At 37.4% G+C, this 17,868-nt stretch overlaps 2 protein-coding genes across 3 annotated transcripts; one reads left to right on the top strand and one right to left on the bottom strand.

Annotated features, from left to right (window-relative positions):
- The first annotated feature begins 7,658 nt into the window (after positions 1-7,658).
- LOC108681787 lies at positions 7,659-12,350 on the top strand. 2 transcript variants are annotated; one of them, XM_018170862.2, is made up of 5 exons: positions 7,659-7,741; positions 10,587-10,641; positions 10,968-10,994; positions 11,382-11,754; positions 11,908-12,350. In XM_018170862.2, the coding sequence occupies exons 1-5, from the start codon at positions 7,730-7,732 to the stop codon at positions 12,278-12,280; spliced, it is 840 nt and encodes a 279-aa protein (XP_018026351.2). In that variant the 5' UTR covers positions 7,659-7,729; the 3' UTR covers positions 12,281-12,350. The 2 variants fall into 2 exon arrangements, with proteins under 2 accessions (XP_018026351.2, XP_018026350.2); XM_018170861.2 differs by having other exon boundaries at positions 11,382-12,350.
- Positions 12,351-12,502: 152 nt separating this feature from the next.
- On the bottom strand, positions 12,503-17,514 carry LOC108681788 (39S ribosomal protein L46, mitochondrial). The gene is made up of 6 exons (XM_018170863.2): positions 17,344-17,514; positions 16,916-17,124; positions 16,328-16,532; positions 15,490-15,623; positions 14,617-14,748; positions 12,503-14,205 (listed from the first exon to the last, which is right to left on the bottom strand). The coding sequence occupies exons 1-6, from the start codon at positions 17,381-17,383 to the stop codon at positions 14,038-14,040; spliced, it is 888 nt and encodes a 295-aa protein (XP_018026352.1). The 5' UTR covers positions 17,384-17,514; the 3' UTR covers positions 12,503-14,037.
- Positions 17,515-17,868: the final 354 nt, after the last annotated feature.

Below are 17,868 nucleotides of genomic sequence, written 5' to 3'. Positions count from 1 at the left end.
TTCAAGTTAGAACCAGCCCCTGCTTAGTATGTCGTTATAAGTTTTTATCTCTTTCCGATCAAGGACACTCGAATCGAGTAAATAGCGACAACTACGGAAACACGTAGCCTTGGACTTGGACTTGAACTTGAGGTGGTTCGGTTTCAAGGACAGCGTGTGGCCGCCCTGCATGTCCTGAGGAACAAGGGCTGGGCCAATTCACACAGTCATTGCTGACTGAGGCAGTTGTGTTGGCAACACAATTTGCCAGAAGATTTTACTCGATATTTTCAGCGCTGCTTTTGCATTATTGTTAATCTCGCATAATTATTGCATGCCGTTGTTAACGGCGTGTTGAATCTGTCCATTAATGAAAGCTTTAATTTATTATAATGAAGCAGTTATTAATGAAAGCAGTTGTTTGTTGCTGTCGTGCGCCCGAACCTGGAGTTTGGAAACGTCGTGTGGTCACCGAAATTTAAAAAGGACAAAAATTTAGTAGAGAGTGTTCAAAGACGCGCAACAAGGATAGTTCCGGGCTTGAAAGGCAAGTCCTATGAGGAAAGATTAAAGATTATGAAGCTGTTATGGAAAGATCGGGTTCCAAAGGCCGGATCCCTTGTGAATCAAGTCACGAAAAGTTCAAGAATCGGCAACAGGCCATGGGCCTATGTCTTCAACGCCGACACTTCTATTCTATTCTATTTTATTAGTAAAATATTGGCATCGGGAACCATTGCGTCAATATTGACCTAGTGGAGGATATCTTGGGAAGATTGGTGTAACTGGCATTCATAATAAAATTTCATTTCTTCGCCATAATTCAGAATGGACTTAACAACCTTTATATAAAATTCCATTAAATAGGTAATTAGTTCGATCCCAATGCTTTATCTCAACAAATGATCTTTTTCTCGACGAACAAAGATTCTTAAAGATTCACCAAAATCTACAAAATTTTTGTTTATTGCTTTAGTACAGAGTTGATTTGGGTCAGCTATGCACATTTGCTTATAATTTCTGGGGTCAATGCATTGATGTTTTTGCGTCAGCTCGAGGCGATATATATGAGCCCATGTGCTATACCTAGCACAGGTTGTGTGTGGCCCTAGGAAGCCTCCAGCAAACCAGGCTGGACGCTGCACAAAATGGAGTGGCGAGGTTAGGTTAGGAGCCCCCGGCCCCGGGTGGACAACATTAGTAGAGACCCTGAGGCGGAACAAGAGTACCTTCATGGAGTGAAGAATGAGCAGCGTGCAGGTATAAATCAATGCAAGAATGAGTAAATGACTAATGTTGGTTACATAGATGAGTTGTCGAAAATGAATGTCAGTAAATGACGATGTTGATGTCAGGTGATGGAGGGTGGTAGCGTGGTCAGCATATAATGGGGGCATTCGCTGACACCATCAAGTGGTGACAAAACAAATTATTGCTGTAGGACTAAAAAAGACGGGAAAAAATAATTTATAATTGATGGAGTCGATGGGCCTGGGGGATCGAAATAAAAATGAAATAAACAATACCTTCGAATATATCCTATATAACCAAATGCAAGAGATTAAGAAGTGTTCTTGTATATATACGCGTATGTATATACGCGCCGGCCTCACCCCGTTGTTATTTGTGAATGCAGACTGACTGAATTTAATGAATTTAGGAGCAATAATGAATGGAATACGAAGTGCTTCTCCTTTTATTCAATTATTTGAAATAAGAAGAAAAATAACAATTACGTTATGCGGATGTGATGTTACGTCCTGTGGACCACGTAGAGATGTTTAAGGCTGTTTGGCTTCCGTGATGCTTTTTAAACCGCTTAACTCATTGCTTTTGTGTATTTACTGATGTTTAGTATATGATGTTTGATAGTTTGCCTGATGTAGCGAGTTTTTCCAAGAAGAAAAATCCAGTTAGCTCAGGAACTTCAGGAAACGAAAAATATAGGTTGCTTCGTAACAAAATAAATATTACAAATAAAGAGCAATGTATTCACGATTTTGAGTTGCGTGGCAGCTAACCGATTCTAGTTACAAGGCACTTGATGACTACAGGTTACCGCTGTCGTTGTTCACTCCGCATGAGACATTTTAAATTTAATATAATTCTTCCGCTCTGTTTATTCCCGGCGCCTGTTGCAGTACGTACGAGTACATGAATAATCCACTTCAATGGTCAGTTTTATGAAATTATATTTGCGTCCTTCCAAGCAAGAGATAATGTGAGAAAAAGTATCAAAAAATTTATATAGAATTGCCAAAGAATCATCCAAATCGTAGAGTAATGAAGATGAGCTGATCAAAGTTTCCTATGCAGCAAATTACCTTGCTGTAGGACATGCATCATTAATTTTTTAGTTGGAACAAGCGCATCTTCAGGGCATGATTACTTGAAACATCTTCACGCGCTGGTGGCTTGTATCCGCGTGAAATATTTATTATAGTCATCATCGAGCATAGGACCGCAGATCCGCTCAGTGATGGCACTCTGAAGAAGTAGTTGACCATGGCCTTGAATCCGCACTGGTTTTCGATGCAGTTAGTTGGTTGGTTCTCATTTTATGCTGCTTGAAGAGGTTCAGAACTGACAAAATCATTGTCATTTACGATACAAATGTAGCTGAGAACTTTGTTTTTGAAAGATGTTGATCTAATCTCCGTTGAACGAGTTTACTCATCATTGAACGATGTGATATGAGAGCACTACCAAGCTGTTCATGTACAAAAAAGCTTTTCTAATATTTGTCTGAGTGAGAAAAAAGTATTAAAAGAACTTGTAATATTTATGAATAGGTAAAAAATAATTAATATAATTGTAATAATCTGTTTATGTTATCAGCTTTAATTTGTTTTAGGGTTAGTTTGCCCGGGAAAAATTTATTCACTATAGGTACAAGCGATCTACTTACTTTTAAAAAGGGTCCACAAAAATTCGATTTTCGATCATCAGACCTCATGACTTTGTGTATTCAATTGATGAAACTTACGCGTTGTTTGGTTGTGAAAGAAACACGGAAAATACAAAAAAATATATAAAAAAATGTCGCTTAAAAAGCTCACGCGTTCGAGCTCAGTTTGGGCTCATTTTTTGTCCGTTTGGGGTAATTCCCATGTTGCCCACAAACTCAAAATGAAGATCAGAAAAAAAACAATGACAGGTTTCTATCGCCAACAGAGTTTAATGCGGAAATGTTAAATTGCTGGTAATGCTAAGTCAGTTAATTTGCTCCAGTTGCGTGCAATATAAAAAAAAACTTGTGTTCGCAGATAAACTCGTGCGTTATTGTTAAGTTATCTATCAAATTTTTTTATCCTCTCAAATAATCAAACGTATAAAGTGACAAAAAATTAAGCCACTAGCTGAGGTGCGTCTGAATTGCAGACATAAATGCCACAATTAATAATCGCTCACTAACCTCATGCATTCAATTAGGCCACCGCATATTGCGCCTCGGTTGCTAACCATGGATCTGAATTGCGTGGGTTTTACGCAAAATTATCAATTTTTTTGAGGTCGTATGTGATCGTTCGAAACGGTTTGAACGAGCATTGGCTATTTACTGATCTAATTACTGTATAGAATTTAGTGTATCGAATAAATCAGAAAAATTCGGCTTTGATTGTATAATAAAGTAAGATGTCCACAATATTTTTTTCTGTTTCTGATTTATTCATTCGAGAATAAGGATAGCTGCGTTCGCCCCATGACTGCAGAGAGTTTGACTGTAACCGGCTCCATCGCTACCGGTTACGATCAGACATGCGATTTTTGCCCAAAGCAGCGATAATAAAAAGCTCGGATTCTTTGTCGAGCTATATTCGCACATTTGCCAATTCTCGTACACAAATAAATGTAACTTTCATGTTATTTTGTATATTAGGATATTTGTGTGAACTTATCAACAGGAATGAGTTACGTCCAATGAAGTTAAGATAATGAGAATAATTTGTAATAGTTCCGAATGGCAAATGCACTGTCTTCCTACATTAGATATAGTACCTATTAAATAGATGGTCTACTAAAACATGTGCAGAAATATACAACTCAAATATAGAAGTATAAATTTGCATTCAATTAAGTCAAAAATAACAGAAATTATTGGTGATCTCAAATTCGAATATAACCTGAACTTGGAAAATGGAAAGATTGATAAATTGAAAATTCCCATTGCAATCGGAATTGCTTATATTATTATTTTGTCTATCCACTTATATCAATGAAGCATTCAAATCAAATTTTCAACTTATTTCAGTTCCAGATAGAGTACTTCTACGCCTGAAATTACAATTGAAGTTACAACATCAAGACTTATTAAAACAGACTAGACGAAGCTATGCAGGAGCATATGTCCAGTCTTAAAATGCCTAGCAAATTACGGAGCAGGCAATAAGTCCAGACGAAGCTATGCAGGAGCAGATGTCCAGTCTTAAAATGCCTAGCAAATTACGGACCAGGCAATAAGTCCAGCAGCTATCTCAATCAATCGTCAGTTATGGAAAGATCGGGTTCCAAAGGCCGGATCCCTTGTGAATCAAGTCACGAAAAATTCAAGAATCGACAACAAGCCATGGGCCTATTTCTTCAACGCCGACACTTCTATTCTATTCTATTCAAAGCGGACTAGTCGCCTGCCGCTTGCAGAGCTGAAGCTCCCGTCAATATTGACCACTACGGCGGTAGCTGACTAGTTTTTGCTTGCTGCACAAGCTTTGGTCTTCACCGAGCCATACTAACTCTAACTTGAACACATAACTTAAAAAGTCAGTTGTGCAGCGAGTACTGGCGAACTCAAGTAATCAAGGATCCCGTGAATTCATTTCTTTTGATAGAGATATTTCAGAGAGCGAGCATAAGCAAAATATTAACTATTAGTGTTTATGTGTTTAAGCCGATCAGTCTAAAGGTTTAGTGGAATAAGGCTTAATTTTACAGTGTAGTTTTATCCATGCGCTCAAAAGGTTCAATGCAATCTACAAGAAATGTATGCCAGCTAAGAATCAAAGAACTTCGTATATATATTATTTGCTTGTGTAAAATTTGTCAAGTTCTGTAAAAGTAAATGATTTGTTTTGCTTGCCATTTTGCCTCCGACGTGAGGCATCATAATTAACTTGTGGACTCGAAAACTCATTTGTTTATAATGCTAGTCGTAAGTGGTAGATGAGCCCATAACATAAGTAGATACGTCGGAAGAAAACGCATATGAATATGATTTTTAGCGCTATAAGTGGAAAACACAGGAAAATGAGCAACAAATTAATATCGCGAAAAATGTGATTCCATATCTGAGATATGATAATTTGAACGAAAAAGGTTTTTCGATCACTTAGCAACTATATATATTTCCTTCTGTATAGTATTTTGCGGCACGAAAATGTTCACTGTGGTAATGAGCCGCATGTGAACCAATATTACGTTCCGTTATACTCATCAACTCAAACATCCCTCAGACTTGAACACATGCAGAAATTTCAATAGAAATAACGTTTCCTGTCGTGTTACGAGAGATAATAATTGCACGGCAAAGTTGCTCCAAAACATCGAACTTTGACGAGTCGGCACTGCGCATTGCTGAGCGTCAAGAAGATGCAGGTCGCTCCAGCAATTCCTGTTTTGAACGAAATGTAATTCCTGAACTTTTTCAAGGCAATGCTGACATTTTTCTTGCATTTTGCACTTATCATATGTGATGCATAAATAGTGTCGTTACGAAGTTTATATTTGACAGAGGCTGTAATATACATTAACATGAAAACTTCTACTTGAATTCAATTGATTTAATGCCTGCAAGTGATATTGAAATGATACTATACTAATATTAAATTATTTAGAAATTTATTTAGTTTGGTTTCAGTTTCAGCTCTAAGATATCAAGCTTACATTGTAATGAGAAATATTGCAAATTTAACCAGCTTAAACGTATAAATAGTCTGACGCAGTCTCCATCCATATACTTACCCCTCTCCAGCTGTCCCTAATTTCAAGCATGGAAGATGAAGCAAAAGGGTGCGGCAGATGCAGTCTCCCAATGCCACTCATGCGTCCCAATATATGACCTTGTCATTTTTTTCATCAACTCATCATAACATTTGAAGTCTGAAATAAACAAAATTAGCCAGAGGCGTGGCAGGCTGTCTCGTCGTTGGCAGACGTCTGTAGGTATACGATGTCCTCTGCTGCTCGATCGCTGAAGATCCCTCCAGGCAAACAACGTGGAAATAACGTTGACTACACGTGATTTTTAACGAGTTATGGTCGTAATAAATTGGTTTCTTTATCATTGTCCTAGCTGAATGCATCTTGATTATTACGCTCAAGAGAAAACACAAAAAATATAATTTCAATAGTCAATAATCTTTTTAACAATTAATTTGAGGGGAAACAGAAATCAGTAAGTTGCTTTTTGAAAGTTGCTTCTCCTCGGAAGCAAATCCATAGTTGATCCAATTGGTAAATTGTACAAAGGAAGATTTTCGTATGATTATTCTGAAAGACAACTCATTAATGCCTACAATGAATTAAGTGATATGTACTTTGAGGTCACAATATTTAATATACGGCGAACACGTGATGCTTAATAAATTGAATTTTCCTTTAGCCCGCGAAGACCTCAATTACCTTCTGCGGCACAGCTCTCTGCGTTTATTACGCTCAGATCTTCTGCCCGCAAGTCCACTAATAAAAAATCGTATTAGCATGCGGGCTAGGAGGACCAAGGTGCACCAAAAAAGATCGTAGAATCTGTCCCTGTCCTTGAGAGGCTCGCACATGAACCGACCCTGGTGATCAGCTTATCAGCATCTTGAACTTGAATAAGTGCAGGTTGTGAAACAAGTTCTAGGAACTTTGAGCGCTGCGGCGAGGTACACGTGAAACGTAAATGCCCGGAACTTAATTCCGTATTCTTAGATCCGAACCCGAAGATAATTTCACGTATATTTAAATTATAGTCATTCCATGATTCATGTATCAGGATTTTTCAAGTAACACAGATGTTTTTAAGGATCTGTGATGAATGAAGATGAAGCCTGTGATGAATATTGCACGTTATTTTCATAATAGAGCGCAGTGTCATTTAGCGACGCGTTTTCTGAGGTACACTATGATTTTCAAAAGAACACGTCTCAGTCCATTGGCTCCGTCGGATTATCGTTTGTAATTGCAGAAACCATTTGTGCGGAATTTCATGACGAGGTCACAACCTTCAAATGATATTCAAATGTATCACGACAGGTCATTTTATCAACCAGCTTGTCTTATATATCATCAAACCAAATTATTCATGCTGAACACATCACTACATTACATTTGTGCGATTTATGAACACATCACTACATCCTGCTTAAAGGTGTGTCCCGCCCTACCGAACCGAAACCGGTTCAAGGCTGCACGTTGTCCTAGCGTGCCTATCGAGGGGTTGGTTCTCTTTCTGCCCGAAGTGGAGTTGAACAATCTGAACCATGACTCAACTTCTTGCTCACTATTATTCTTTTATCTATATCTGCTTATATAAACTTGGATAATGATTCAATTGCAATTCATGCCAACTAGATAGTTAAGGTTTTGAAGCATTGGAAGACTAGCATTAAAGTAATGATGCATTTTGGAACCGGGCGTGCCCTACGAACAGAGATGGCCTTGCAGAGCGGCCGCCCGACTACAAAAGCGCTGGATGGTTCGGACCGTCCGCAGTTCAATCGTTCACTTCATCAGCTACACTTCTCCGTTACTACCAACTCACAACACTAAAATGAAGACTTTGGTGAGAATTAATTAAGAAAATATCCGTATTAATGCTAAATGTCCATTTTATTTTTTATCCGTATTTAATTATTAAAATGTAGACATAATTTACTTTCATGACAAAAATTTAAACGCAAGTCTGACCAATTAAGGAAAAATTAATAAACTAACAATTTTATTGTGATAAAATTCATAAAATAATGCCTGACCGCAATCAACACAATGATTAGAAAAGTAACAAGAATCAAATACTTCCTACAGAAATTTGAACATCAATATACTGCCTATATTCATCAATGGATTTGAAGTAATTTCAACAATTTTTTTGCTCAGCTGATTCTATTCAAAGTACTTCGTAAATTATCAACGAATTTCATTTTCACGTCCCAAATTGTATATAGTTTACTTTCAGTGAACTCTAAAAAAAAAAATCATTTCTATTGATCTTGTAATTTTGACATGACTGGATTACACAATAATCCTTTCACGAAGAAAGCGCTATTATCGCGTAAATAACTTCATAATTAGAGCAAACCACCTCATGAGAAGTAGAGTTGAAACAATTTAGGACGATATTTTTTGTATATATTTCAATCACCCGTGATAAGTCTTTTAACGATAAATTACGGACAACATTTCTGTGACCAGCGTCACCAAATCATTACGTTTTCTCCCGTCGAATGTGTTAGTTTCCAGAATTTTACCGATTCTTCTCAATTTTTTTTTAAATAGTCTGGGTTTTATTGCGAATGTCAGCAGACTCAACTCGTTTTTTATTGTGATTGTAATTGGTCTTGATTGATAAAATTTTGTATTAATTGTAGATTAACATTTCGTCCGTATAAATGTGAACAAAAGTTTAAGAACTATTTGAAAGATAATTACTAAAGTTACTGCTAAAGATAATATCATAAAACTTGAGTTGCCAAGCCGCATGTTGTTCCAATGTCGCCCAAATCCTCAAGCCGGTTATTCAAGCCTTTAATTTATCTGCAAGTGATCCAGCAGGTGCAAGCAATCCTACCTGAATTATCACGGTACAAAAAATTATCGCTGCTCGTTGAAGAATACAGGAAAATTTATGGACTTGAGGCCTTCTCTTCTGTGTCTTGCGTTTTTGGCGAACCTGTTGTTCAGGGGTGTGGGCTTCGTCCTTCAGTCTATTAAAAAATATATTCCATTTAACTAAAAATTCTTCCACTCCAGGGAGCTGGTTCGTTATCAGCAAAGCCTTATTTTTCGGCTATTGGTAAAATCGGGTTTAAGTCTAACTTTCATACGCATTCAAAACATTAGACATTATAATTATGGAGCTGTTTTCAACAATCATCTCTCTATTTTGTTTCATTTTGTCGAGATCACTATACTTTTATTTTGTTAACTTGTGTTTTCTTCATAATTATCGCGATATTTGTAGAGTAATTAACAATTTTTTTAATATTTATGTTGAAGATAAGCACGCATAATACAATACATCTATCATTGTGGTAAGTAAACACGCAGAATGTTAAATACTCCCGAGAATAACTACTTGGTCGATATCGTAAATGGTTCCTCTTCCAACATCCGGCGCGACTGAACTGCTTTTGTTGTGCGGACGAATATCATGCAATGTGTAGCTAGTTCGGTACCTCACCCATGGCCTGCTAAAGAATAGCGCTCTCTTATCTTTATTGAGACACCTAAGTGCACCAGTTCCTCCCGGGAGTTTTTGCCTTCAGGAATACTATGCTTCTTGCTTGCTTTGCTCTAAAAACAAAAGAATTCATAAAATAAAGTTATTAGTTTTGAACGAAGTTATAGCTATAATTTTTATAACAATTGTTATGCCTGTTTGATCGGTCTCCACAAACGCAGTAGAATTGACACACGTGCTCTGGAACTTGTGATATTTTCAGATTCAACAACAGATATTTTTCATTCGAGACATGGTAACCAATAAAATCGTAATATTAATTAAATGATACATTAATACAAGATTTATGAGGCATTTCTTGCACGCTATGCAATAAAACATAGTTCTTAGCAATCCATGTTAATGAATTTGATTGCCATTGACTTTAGACTTGCACGCTAATTATGGTGCTGCAGTCAGACATGGTAAACAACACAAGGGTTTTTTACGTTTTTTTATCTTTTGCTTGACATTCAGAGCAACTCACGGATAGTACGCTTATCTCGGTCTAAGAAACAGCAGATTGCCTTCAGCTTTTTATAGATGTTCGTTATTGCGTATAGATGGCTGTGAGGTTTCGATACTTCAGTTTAAAACGTATGCATTTTTTTCTATGAATGCTTCTGTGGCCATTTATGCACGTTATATTTTCGGTGTTGCTTATGACATTTCAAATTATTTGTGTGAGCATTAGTGCAAGCTGAGCCCACCCTCCCGTTAAGTTCTTCGTGATGTAAAGTAAATCAATTCCATTCTAGTGTTGTTTACCCGAGATGAACGAGAGTGCTCTACTTCATCCAAGGTAATCGTCGTCCGCCTGCTCTGGTATAGACAAGTTTGAAAGTTTCAAGTTTGTTTTTAGGAAACTCGATCGTCTTCAAAATGCACTATAAAAGAAACAACCCGTTAGTTGATGATAGACATTCATAGACAATCGGAAGCCGCATTGATTTTTTCGCGATATTCACTGGGCAAAAGAGTTCTATCTTAACAAGATATGTTTCATGAAAACCAGCCGATGCAACATTAGTACATTACACTTTTGATAAATCGGTACAGTATTAAAATAATAATGTCTTTCTTCTGTATCGTTCATAGGCATATTTCTAGCCAAAGTTATGGTATGAAATGTAAATAGATTTCTAAGTAAATGTCGCTGATTTCTTAAATATTTTTATTTCTCTCGCAGTTGTTTTTGACTCTGCTCGGCCTTGCTTTAGCAGCACCAACACCGGACTTTGACGGTGAGTAAGCACTAAAGTTCAATTTCATTAACTGTTTATAACGCTAGACTGTTACATTACATATTCTATTGGCAAGATTAGTCAGTTTGAGTTACTAATATCGAGCTATATAGGTGGCAACAATTCTAATGATTGAAATAAGTCGACGGTGAAACCCGAGCTCAACGACTGAATATGTTATGCATGTGACTACATCGTACCTTATAAATATCACTGAAAATCATTTCATCTTTTGATTGATGTTTTATTTTTATCTTGGCCCCTAATTACAAACGTGTTTCATTGTTAAAAACTTGAGATTAATTTGGTCACCGTGTCTCCCACAGATGACTTCGATGACGATGACGCAGTTGGTGAGTCAAGTTGGTCACGTAAATATGATTCAGTTCATAAATTATAACCTATGATAAATATCACTGATAATAAGAAAGGATAACTGTTAGCTCAGGACCCACATATTTGTTCTCAAAAGTTGAAATTTCACTACCAGCACTCGCACACATTTCGAAAACACATCTCTCAAGCAGAGGTGTGAAAAAATAATTTTAAGGAAGCTATGGAATTTAGATTTAATTTGCATGTTGTGATAATTTTACTTACAGAACATAAATCGCTTTATTTTAAATCATTCAAGCTATAGTCGCTTTACTAGCGTTTTTTAGGGCTAAATACGGAAAACATTCTACTTCACATAAAACATGAATTATGAAACATTTCTCAGTGACTATTCTCATCCCCAGGAGTCCGTTCGGGGTTCAGGAGTGGAGCCTACTTTGCTGATGGTGACGACGACGACGACGATGATGATGTCCGCACTGTGGTGACATCATACGCCGCACCGGTTGTTCCATCAGCTCCAGTGGTGTCATCACACATCACACCAGTTGTCTCATCTGGATCAATCTTCTACTCCGGTGCTAGCAGCGCAGCTGTCTCCCCCGTATCGAACGCCTACACTGGTGGCTTCTATTCGTCCTACGACGACGATGATGATGACGACGACGTCAAGTTCGTGTCGGTAGGCAGGACTCCCGTCGTCCAGACGGTCTCTGTCCAACAACCCCAGGCTGTCCAGACGTACTCTGTCCAACAGCCCCAGGCTGTCCAGACGTTCTCCGTCCAACAACCCCAGGCTGTCCAGACGTTCGTCCAACAACCCCAGGCTGTCCAGACGTACTCCGTCCAACAACCCCAGGCTGTCCAGACGTTCTCCGTCCAACAACCCCAGGCTGTCCAGGCATACTCCGTCCAACAGCCCCAGACGTACTCCGTCCAACAACCCCAGGACGTCGAGACATTCTCCTTCCAAAACCCACAAGTGGTCCATGCCTCCGAGTCTTACACAGCCCCCGCCATCGCAGTTGCTCAGCCTGTCGGCTTCTCATTCGGAGCCGCGCAGCCAAGTGTTCAGACCTACTCATCATCTGCCGTGGTGGCGCCTTCAGTGCAAACCTTTAGTGCACCTATCCCCGTCTCCTACAGCGCCCCATCTGTTGCCAGGACTTTCTTCACGCCCACTGTTTCTCATGTTGCTGCACCTGCCAAGGTCTACAGCCAAAGCTACTACTCAGTGCCTACCTTCAGGAGCTACGGGTCTCCAATCGTCCAGCGCTACGACTTCGATGATGATGATGACTAAGCTGCATGTTCCCTACAAGCTCGCTGAGCTTAATATTTGTTCCCTCGTTATTATATAAAATATATACTTAATAATTTTCATTTACCATTTTTCCATATGCCAATCAATGTTTCACATGCTACGTGCGAGCCCTCATCTTAACAACAAATTGGATGGTCATTAGTAGTAGCCAGTTACTAATCCCACGTCAACCAGATGAATTACAAGAACAAAACTCCGATGGATCACAAATATTAACAGTTTATTTACAACAAAGTAGCCGCAAGCACAATGTGTAGGAAAACATTGTGATGAGACTAGATGTAATACAATGCACTCACGAGTCAGCGCAACACAGGACACGCATCTCCGTGATAAAGTCACACCTATCAGGAATTATGTTTAAATTTAATAACAACACATTTTATAGAACTTTGGCAAACCTCGAATTTTCGTCGCAATATTTTATTCTTGTTAAAAGTTATTCCATAAGAAACTCTGGGTTCCTCCATAGTTGGAACATGAAAGGCAGGGTGGAACTATTTCAAATCATAAAAAAAACTTGAGCTTACGTTGACCACAAACTCCATTAGAACAGTATCTTTTTTAATTGAAAGAATATATTTCTCGATTTGATAGAGACGGGATGCAATGAGGATTGACGGAGAAATAAATTACAACGCTATCTCTTTCATGCTCACTGGCAAAGGTTTCCTACTATTCGGCAGGCTGGTTTTGTCCTTATACTTCTATACATCTAGAGAAGGTCTTCAGATGCTAATTGTCGTTCCACATTGAAAATACAAGTTCTCGTCACTTAAGTATACAAAGTGTTTACCAAGGAGCGAATTAAAGCCTAAAATAAATCAATTCTAAATGTAATGTTCAGAAATTAATTACCTCCGTTTGACAGGTAGGGTCAAAAGTAAACCTGAATTAGCATAAGCTTTTACTGTATAAACTGGATGGAGAATTAAATGGCAATAAGTGATGACACTTGGGCAAATAATTAAGCACATCAATTATAATCAAAACACATTAATTATTAATGAGGAATAAGTACCAACAAAGAACAGTCGAAGTACAGTTCGTCGAATATGGGATAACGAGCCACAGACATCGTACTGAAGCTCCAGTTATTTAGACAGCTGAACTGCTACAGACAGCTGACGGACTTAGCGTGTAATACCATCTTTTTGTTTGTACAGGGCTGTGCCGAGATAAGCAGATAAAGCTTTATTAACAAATAAAACCATAATTCTCACTAAATTTTCGACGTATATACACACAAATGAAGTGCGCAGAATTTACGAAGACAAACATCACCATTACATATGCCAGCTGACGGTAATTGAAGAGCCAAATGAACAGTATAATTCGTGCAATAATTTCTAGTGTTCAGTCGTGATTTGGTTATTCGAAGAATGCTAGAAATCTTCAACAGATCTCGTGGAACTAAATTAGTACTAGTATTCAACTTTTAGCATCAATTCAATTACAATAATAAAAAAAACGAACTCCTACACGAACTATGACAAAATTCAGCCAGGCTATGCACTCGCAGAATATGTGAAACAATTACTAATCAGAATCAATATAGGCATCGCACCTTTTCAACCTAACCGGAGAAGAAAAGTTTCAATTCTATAAACTGAGAAAAAATTCAGCCTTTTTCTAGACTGTAGGCTATAATAGCTGGGGTAACTATGTCGTAAAACTGATTACATATTCATTTCTGATCTATGTGGGCGTATAAACTAAGGCTCTAACGACGCTACCTAACTGTCGTCGATGAGGAACTGAGTTATAGCCTTAACGTAATTTTGCTTGAGTTTCTCGCTTAGTTGTTCGTGCGTGAGCCACTGCTGCTCCTTCTTGCTCGCCAGCTGCAGCAACGGCAGCGACCGACGAACTCTGTAGCCAACTTGACCGCGGTAAAAGAAAACCTGCACAAACATATTAATGCGTACAGGCTAAACGCAAACTTGTGCTGCAAAATGCGCCAATAATTTTAGAACTTAATTGCGCGAAACTTATATAGTTATAGGCTCATGTTTACTGGTAGAATACCGTACAACCTTACTAGGTGACATATAAATTGGCGGCATTAAATGTTAGAATGTCACGCTGAAACTGTTATTAGGGTATCTAAATATTGTCGAGAATTCAAATTGTTTGAGACATTTGAAACGGAATCGGAATGATAAAGACTAAGGTAAAACTAGGGCAAAATATAACCTAATCCGCACTACTAGCATCATCCACATGACCATGACTAAAAAAATAGTTAAATCTAGTATTAATATTTCAAAAATTTATTATTTCACAAAAACTTTCTGCTGAACAATTGCTAGTACCTTGGCTCCAATATAGCCTTGGGACCGCATTTCCTTGGGGTACTTGTACTTGTAGAAGCCCACAGGTGCATTACCCATGATACGCACGCCAAGGGAAGGATCGCAGCACTCGGCTACCACACGTTCGCTTGTCTGCACATTTTTGGAGGTCAATTTAGGATCTCATTTATGACTAGGTTACCAATGCTTGCTTGACATGATCTTCTTCACACATTTAGCGGCCACTTCACGGTCTCATTTATGACCAGGCAACCAGGACTTGATACGATCTTCTTCCACTTTATGTTTACCTGCATCTAAAGGCCATGTAGAAATACATAGGCTACTTGTTTTATTGGATGCTCACTGTTTTCAATATATAGTTGATTGCATCCAAAGAATAAAATGCCTTGAGGACTAGACAGTACCTATATATCTGTCTAGTCTAGTATTATTATGAGACATGACTTAACATTTTTTTATTGCAATGAATTTCTCATAATTTTTTTAAGAGAAATTCATTGCAATAAAATTATTCAGTAGGCAAATTCCAAATGAATTAATATAAGAGAAGTTTCACTTTGCATGATCAACAAGAGAAACTACCAAACGAGAGACTGACTAAATTAATGAAATACTGTGGCAGTTTTTAGCTAGACTTGACCATGCCTTAATGAAGTCTAAAGCAGGTTTTAAGGCGACTGGACTTGACAAGTCTACACTTTGAAGATATTTTTAGTGATAATCAAATATCTTATGGCTATCTCATAGGTACTTCAAAAAAATTTTAGACTTTCCCAAAAATCGAGAATAACAAGTTTATGAATAAGCAGCAGCATATTCAATAATTGGTTTCAGAATAACAAAACAGCTGATTTAATTGATCAAACTCACCTGCCTGAGAGTCTCTCCAGGTTTCCAAGGGCCTTGCGGCAAGAGCCACATGTCCTGGGAACCCAGCTTGTACTTCTGCACCAGGACCACCTGTCGGGACAGTGAACTGCCAACGCTGCCTCCAGACGCTTTAACTGCAAATATATATGTAATATCAGTAATTGAATTTTGAAGTGGTTCAAGGATGATGTTGATTGTATAATTGTAAATTTGTAATGTATTCCCAATGATCTCTCATTCAGAAATAAGTTCATCACAACTTAATTAAAATCAATAAATCAGCATAAGATAACCCACTTGTTGTAATTAACTTGCATTGTTAAATGTAACTGAATAGGGCTGTTAGTTTTCACTATAGAAGCTCACAAATGGAAAATTTAGATTCAATTGCAGGAGCCAAAAAAACAGCCCCCAGTTGATTTTTTACTTGGCATGCAGTGAAAAGCTAGAAATTCAAGCGAGGTAATTTGATTTATTTTCCTGTTAAGTAATAGGTACTATGTTGATGAATCATACTGGGAGACAGGCAGGTATCGAGAATAATAGTAGAATTGCTTTACTCGAGATTACAGGAGTGAAGAAAATTTGAAATAGAACCCATATTAAAAATTTCACCTTAAGAATAATATGGGCAGTGGGTGATAAATAATTAAACATTTGGATTATTCTGAACACCTGAGAGGCAAGAATTAATAAAAAACATATTTGTAAGTATAAATAGGTACATGCTGTAGTCTAATGAAAATATTTGTAGGATTTGAATGAAAAAAAGTATGAGGAAGTAATGCCAAGAGATTTATTATTTGAAACTTCAGGAATATTATGCTAAGATAGTAACCTTCATAAACACGCTCCTTTTCAAATTCTTCTTGCTCCTGTTTCCAGACGTCGAGCTGTTCCAGTGCAGATCGTTTCTCTTTAGCTTCTTCTTCAAGGAGTTCCACTTCCTCCTCAACTCCTAGGAGCTTCTTAGCATTGTCTTCTATCACTTGCAGCTCAAAGTCGCACTGCAATGACTGCTCCACATCTAATTTCTGCAGGTGCTGTAAAATACAGAATGTCAGCCACATGAATCATAGGTATACATCAGATGAATAACTTTTTTTTTAATTCTTCATTCAATTCTCAGTTTGTTTTATCTACTAACATTCTTCATTGTATTTATTTATCAGAAAATTTGTGCATACAAACTATATGTGATACGAATAGAAATATACATATACAATGTCCTTTCATGTATTGACTAGGTATCAATTAGATACTAATAGATTAAATTCAACACTACTATGAGGTGCATTTAATTTAATTGGATTTCAAACAAATCACAACATTTTATTGAAACATTAAATTGATCATTTCTGGAATAGATCATACAAGGAATGATCCAAAATCAAACCTTTTCCTTGGATAATAAAATGAAATGTACCTGTGAATAAGTGTGTTCCATGGGAGAAAGAGGAGGACATAGGACGGGATGGCGAGTGACACAGACAGCTGTCATGATCTGCCAGCCACCAATGCCTTTGTTTCCAAGAGTCTCATTGTGGTCAGCCACATTTGTGCTAGCAGGGCTCACTGCATGGTCTTGGCTTTGTGTAAAGCGAATGTTGGTAGTCAGAGCCCGGCTTGAACCAGCTACAAAAAAAAACCTTGTCAACCTTGTCAAAACAGTCCAGCCATGCAGAAAATTTATTTCATTTTATAAACATGTTATTAGCAATTCTTAGCCTTGAGCAAATAGTAGAAATGCACAGTATGGTCAAATTCATAGTGCACCACTATTTATAAATTTCAAAGTTTTCAGTAATATGTAGATTGGTTAAATTCAATTTATTGCAGGTCACTACAACTCACCATTTCTAACCAGTGATAGAAAACTATATCTCATCATCATCTCTCCAAATGTTCAGCCAAGAAACAATCTATAAGAAACCATTAATAGCAACACACAGATTCAGAAGAACTGTAATTAAAAACAATCAGTTTTTTAACCTGTAACATAAGTGGAAACAAAATACTGTAGTAAGGATAATTTATTTACTTAGTGAATATTGGTTTCATGATTCAGTTAATTGGACAACTACAATTCCACCTGGAAGAGCATCTACCACTTGATATTTAAGTTACAGTCAAAAGGCAGTTCCAAATTTAATCTACATTTTTTCTATAATTTAGGGAAGAATGAGAGGAATATATACCTACATAGAAATCCCAATTTTCCAAAAGATAGAAAACTTGCTTGAAATTTGATATTTCTCTCAAAAAAATTTAGCTCTGATACCGTACCCTGAAAACAATATAAAATGCACAGAGCAATAGAGCAATAATATCTGAATGGGTTACACTGAATAACAAGTTATGCTTCATTCATCAGAACAA

Source organism: Hyalella azteca, unplaced genomic scaffold, assembly GCF_000764305.2.
Source record: "Hyalella azteca isolate HAZT.00-mixed unplaced genomic scaffold, Hazt_2.0.2 contig17222, whole genome shotgun sequence".
Classification (NCBI taxonomy): domain Eukaryota; kingdom Metazoa; phylum Arthropoda; class Malacostraca; order Amphipoda; family Hyalellidae; genus Hyalella; species Hyalella azteca.
The sequence above is the reverse complement of the archived record's forward strand: the minus strand, read 5'-3'. Positions and strand labels throughout refer to the sequence as shown.